The 6,297-nt window shown below is 37.4% G+C and overlaps 1 protein-coding gene across 1 annotated transcript; it reads right to left on the reverse strand.

Moving 5' to 3' along the window:
- Positions 1-316: 316 nt before the first annotated feature.
- On the reverse strand, positions 317-1,000 carry LOC140009949 (protein ASPARTIC PROTEASE IN GUARD CELL 1-like). The gene has a single exon (XM_072056298.1). The coding sequence runs from the start codon at positions 998-1,000 to the stop codon at positions 317-319; it is 684 nt and encodes a 227-aa protein (XP_071912399.1).
- Positions 1,001-6,297: the final 5,297 nt, after the last annotated feature.

Raw genomic sequence — 6,297 nt, forward strand, 5'->3', positions numbered from 1 at the left:
AAGTAAGTTGCTTAGTTTCTAAATCAAATGCCATGTAGAAATATTATTGGAGATTAATCCCAATAAAATTAAATTTATATCCTAGCTATGAAGCGTCCACCACATTAAAGCATACCTTACCAGAATATTGTTGAAAGATGTTCTCGTAGTCCAGTTCCACTGTTGAATCAGTAGCAAAATGAAATGGTACGGTAGGAACCCCAATGAAATATGTGTAGAGATTTCCCCTGTAACAAAGCTTAGTTACATATGTCCCATGGTAGTCCGCTCTCTCAAGTGAATCTCCAACCAAGTCTACAATCTCTTTTTGTAATTTTCACTTTGCCATTGGCTGAATAGCACTATAACTTGCACCAGAATCAAAAGCTGCACCACCTTTATGATTTGATATTTTCAGTTGTTCATTGTCAATGTCAAGCATCTTACCTCTAAAACTTATGCCTTCTAGGTCTGCATAGTATTTGAAGCCATCAATCTGAAAAGGAGTTGAATCTCCTCCAGTGGCTAAATTCTTTCCAACGATTAGTATATTTTTATCATAGTTAGAATCACCTAATTTTTCAATACAATCAGAAAATTCACCAGATCCCAATTGTGATAGTAACGAATGTTTTGCTATCCCAAGTTCAAGCAGTCCATTGTAGTTATTGGCTGCTGTTTCTGCTTCATGTGAGCATCCAAGAACTACATCGTTGATAAGTGATCCTTTATTGTGGGAGGACTTAAAAATAAATCTCTCAAACGCAAGTATCTCTCTTGAAAATCCAGTTCCATATTGCATATAATATTTGCACGATTTTTTGTCACAAAAGCACTGAGTGGCATTGTTACAATATTCATGACAGTCTGCTAAATTTGAAAAAGTTGAGGACCTTGCAGAATGATAGGGTGGATCCAATGAATATTCACCATCACCACCCACTGGATTATCGCAATGGACCCAAAATAGGCTGCTACCAGTGTCAAAAGCAACAGTTTGTTGGACAGGTGGTTCGCTCATTTCAAAAGATTCAAGAAACAAGGAAACTTTACGTCACGTTGCTAAACTTGCTTGGAAATCACTCTGATCAGTGAATCCTTCGGCTTGCATCGACAAAAAGTTTAACCGAGCCAACGAAATCTCCATATCTCTTTCCACTTGATCTTCAAGTTTGGCGGTCTGATCGAAATACGGAGAGCCTACAACATTATGATAAATATGTTTTGTCACTGTCCTGTTTGATGTGGGGCTGTTTAGTACTGTACTTAGAATTAGGCAGGTAATGGTAAAAGTTAAGGCAAGGGAAAAGGCTTGAAAACGTCGCATATCCCCTCTAACAGCATATATCAAAGGTTTCAAAGAAATACACAGCAAAAGGAGGGAACAATTCGATGTGCATTGTGATATAATATCCAACTATCAATATCTATATCTATATGTATTGCAGAAGGGATTTTTAGCAGAGACTCTCTCAATGGCTTCTAAACTTCTCATTCTTTTTTCTAGATTTTTGTATTAATTTTAATATATAAAAAGTAGTGGGTTGTAACCAACCTTATCACCAATCAAATTTAAATTTAAAATATTTCCACTATCTCTTAATTCATCCTACAACCACTCCTACAAATCCTCCAATCATCATCCTACGTTTCCCTCCACATTCCCTCCCGCGTTTCCCACTCCAATTAAGAGTCCACTCCAATTAATGTATTGCAGAAGGCGTTTTTAGCAGAGACCCTCTCAATGGCTTCTAAACTTCTCATTCTTTTTTCTAAATTTTTGTATTTATTTTAATACATAAAAAGTAGTGAGCTATAACCAACCTTATCACCAATTAAATTTAAATTTAAAATATTCCCACTTTCTCTTAATTCATCATACAACTACTCCTACAAATCCTCTAATCATCATCTCACTTTTCCCCCCACATTTCCTCCCACGTTTCCCACTCCAATTAAGAGTACTCCAGTTTAAGAATTGCACCCCAATTAAAACTCCGCCAAACATAGCTTCCTCCTTCAATTCTCTTGCATGCTCATTCGTATTTTTTCGTAAACCAAAATAAGAATCTATTATCACTTTCATCTTTCTTGTAGTGTCAATCCAATTCTGTGTCATCTCATGAATTAAATGAACCCTAACAAGTCCGAATACATGCCACGTATATCCAAACTGGTGATTAATCGAAATAGCAATACTATTTTATGAGTCTCTAATCTCTTTCAGTCTTCTCTTGTGGGATTTATTACTTGTTTGTGTCATCACTATCGGATCACCCTCTCAGTGTCATCTTCATCACCACCATTTTTAGTTAGGGTTTTAAAAGCAGTCCCGATTTTGCCGCAAATAATGATTCTCCATGCATATTTTCGTGGTCAACTAGTGCTTGATAACTGTGTTATGGGTCCTAAGGATCGTCTCATGAATTTTACATCCCTCTCAAGCCAGCTTTAAATAAGGTCTGTAGTGAAGATATGTTGGAAGTTTTACCAGTCAATGGTGGTAGCAGGTAGTGGCCGGCGTTTGTGGCGCAAGTGGCAGCACGTCCTTTTTTCTGCTGTGCCTATAAGAGAAGATCCGGCAAGACTAAACATGAACATGGTCATGGGGATTTGCTTTGTCCCTACACAATATTGCATGGGGTATCAGCAGCATCTTTGACTGCTCTAAATTGCCTGGAGCAGTGCTGATTCATGTTAGCCTTTGGAGCAAAACCATTTAACAGTGGAGAAGAAGGGAAAAAAGGAAAGAAAAGATAAAAGAAAAAGAAAAAGAAGAAAATGAGAGAAGTGGAAAAGGAAAAGAATTAGGAAGAGAATGTTCTCTCTCTACATTCCGGACGGTTGCAGGGGCTTTTCTCCACTTTATTCGAGAGTACCTTCGGAACAAAATGGTAGACTGTTAATCTCTTAAACCATTTTCAGGAGACTCACGCATAATTTTTACATGTATACATCACTTGCAGGTGGCACCATCAGTTATAAGTTAATATTCATGGTAATTTGACTAATGAGGGGCTTTGTAAACATTTAAGTATGCTACAGCATTTGCGAGAAAAACAAGAATTACTGCAGTCTAGACATTTGTTGAATAATAAAAAAAAAGATGTCAGACTTGCATATCTTTGTCAATTCAGGCTATCAGATCCAGAATGTATATGTTGGGAACACTGATTTTGTTCATGAAGTTCAACATTTGACGCACACTTGAGAGATGAAGTCTACTACATGTAAGGCAAACTACTTATCCCATCCTTCCGTTACGGGTTCAGCTTGGAAGGAATCAAATCACACTGCGACTACAAGTGTATTAATCATTCCACAAAGCTCTACAGTCAATTCCTTGAAAAGTAAGTTGCTTAGTTTCTAAATCAAATGCCATGTAGAAATATTATTGGAGATTAATCCCAATAAAATTAAATTTATATCCTAGCTATGAAGCGTCCACCACATTAAAGCATACCTTACCAGAATATTGTTGAAAGATGTTCTCGTAGTCCAGTTCCACTGTTGAATCAGTAGCAAAATGAAATGGTACGGTAGGAATCCCAATGAAATCTGTGTAGAGATTTCCCCTGTAACAAAGCTTAGTTACATATGTCCCATGGTAGTCCGCTCTCTCAAGTGAATCTCCAACCAAGTCTACAATCTCTTTTTGTAATTTTCACTTTGCCATTGGCTGAATAGCACTATAACTTGCACCAGAATCAAAAGCTGCACCACCTTTATGATTTGATATTTTCAGTTGTTCATTGTCAATGTCAAGCATCTTACCTCTAAAACTTATGCCTTCTAGGTCTGCATAGTATTTGAAGCCATCAATCTGAAAAGGAGTTGAATCTCCTCCAGTGGCTAAATTCTTTCCAACGATTAGTATATTTTTATCATAGTTAGAATCACCTAATTTTTCAATACAATCAGAAAATTCACCAGATCCCAATTGTGATAGTAACGAATGTTTTGCTATCCCAAGTTCAAGCAGTCCATTGTAGTTATTGGCTGCTGTTTCTGCTTCATGTGAGCATCCAAGAACTACATCGTTGATAAGTGATCCTTTATTGTGGGAGGACTTAAAATAAATCTCTCAAACGCAAGTATCTCTCTTGAAAATCCAGTTCCATATTGCATATAATATTTGCACGATTTTTTGTCACAAAAGCACTGAGTGGCATTGTTACAATATTCATGACAGTCTGCTAAATTTGAAAAAGTTGAGGACCTTGCAGAATGATAGGGTGGATCCAATGAATATTCACCATCACCACCCACTGGATTATCGCAATGGACCCAAAATAGGCTGCTACCAGTGTCAAAAGCAACAGTTTGTTGGACAGGTGGTTCGCTCATTTCAAAAGATTCAAGAAACAAGGAAACTTTACGTCACGTTGCTAAACTTGCTTGGAAATCACTCTGATCAGTGAATCCTTCGGCTTGCATCGACAAAAAGTTTAACCGAGCCAACGAAATCTCCATATCTCTTTCCACTTGATCTTCAAGTTTGGCGGTCTGATCGAAATACGGAGAGCCTACAACATTATGATAAATATGTTTTGTCACTGTCCTGTTTGATGTGGGGCTGTTTAGTACTGTACTTAGAATTAGGCAGGTAATGGTAAAAGTTAAGGCAAGGGAAAAGGCTTGAAAACGTCGCATATCCCCTCTAACAGCATATATCAAAGGTTTCAAAGAAATACACAGCAAAAGGAGGGAACAATTCGATGTGCATTGTGATATAATATCCAACTATCAATATCTATATCTATATGTATTGCAGAAGGGATTTTTAGCAGAGACTCTCTCAATGGCTTCTAAACTTCTCATTCTTTTTTCTAGATTTTTGTATTAATTTTAATATATAAAAAGTAGTGGGTTGTAACCAACCTTATCACCAATCAAATTTAAATTTAAAATATTTCCACTATCTCTTAATTCATCCTACAACCACTCCTACAAATCCTCCAATCATCATCCTACGTTTCCCTCCCGCGTTTCCCACTCCAATTAAGAGTCCACTCCAATTAATGTATTGCAGAAGGCCTTTTTAGCAGAGACCCTCTCAATGGCTTCTAAACTTCTCATTCTTTTTTCTAAATTTTTGTATTTATTTTAATACATAAAAAGTAGTGAGTTATAACCAACCTTATCACCAATTAAATTTAAATTTAAAATATTCCCACTTTCTCTTAATTCATCATACAACTACTCCTACAAATCCTCTAATCATCATCTCACTTTTCCCCCCACATTTCCTCCCACGTTTCCCACTCCAATTAAGAGTACTCCAGTTTAAGAATTGCACCCCAATTAAAACTCCGCCAAACATAGCTTCCTCCTTCAATTCTCTTGCATGCTCATTCGTATTTTTTCGTAAACCAAAATAAGAATCTATTATCACTTTCATCTTTCTTGTAGTGTCAATCCAATTCTATGTCATCTCATGAATTAAATGAACCCTAACAAGTCCGAATACATGCCACGTATATCCAAACTGGTGATTAATCGAAATAGCAATACTATTTTATGAGTCTCTAATCTCTTTCAGTCTTCTCTTGTGGGATTTATTACTTGTTTGTGTCATCACTATCGGATCACCCTCTCAGTGTCATCTTCATCACCACCATTTTTAGTTAGGGTTTTAAAAGCAGTCCCGATTTTGCCGCAAATAATGATTCTCCATGCATATTTTCGTGGTCAACTAGTGCTTGATAACTGTGTTATGGGTCCTAAGGATCGTCTCATGAATTTTACATCCCTCTCAAGCCAGCTTTAAATAAGGTCTGTAGTGAAGATATGTTGGAAGTTTTACCAGTCAATGGTGGTAGCAGGTTGTGGCCGGCGTTTGTGGCGCAAGTGGCAGCACGTCCTTTTTTCTGCTGTGCCTATAAGAGAAGATCCGGCAAGACTAAACATGAACATGGTCATGGGGATTTGCTTTGTCCCTACACAATATTGCATGGGGTATCAGCAGCATCTTTGTCACGACCCCATTTTCCCCTAAGGCGAACCAGAGGGGTCAACGGGCCGCCTGCCCAGCTCTCGCCGGGATTCAGTCGATCACTACAGTCCTCAAACAAATACAAGATAAAATCTCCAATATAAATCAAATATTCCAACATTTACAAATCAAAAGCGACAACGCTCCCACTGCGCCACTCTGATCCTTGGTCGCAATTATGATACAGGAGGAAGTCCAAAACTTGACTATTACACATCCAATCAATTCTAAACGTTCAATACAATCCCAATATGAATGATTACACAAAAGGAAATCCAAGTTCAATCCATACATGAAATAATCCATGAATAAACGCTACAAGC

Source organism: Coffea arabica, chromosome 6e (genome assembly GCF_036785885.1).
Source record: "Coffea arabica cultivar ET-39 chromosome 6e, Coffea Arabica ET-39 HiFi, whole genome shotgun sequence".
Taxonomy (NCBI): Eukaryota; Viridiplantae; Streptophyta; class Magnoliopsida; order Gentianales; family Rubiaceae; genus Coffea; species Coffea arabica.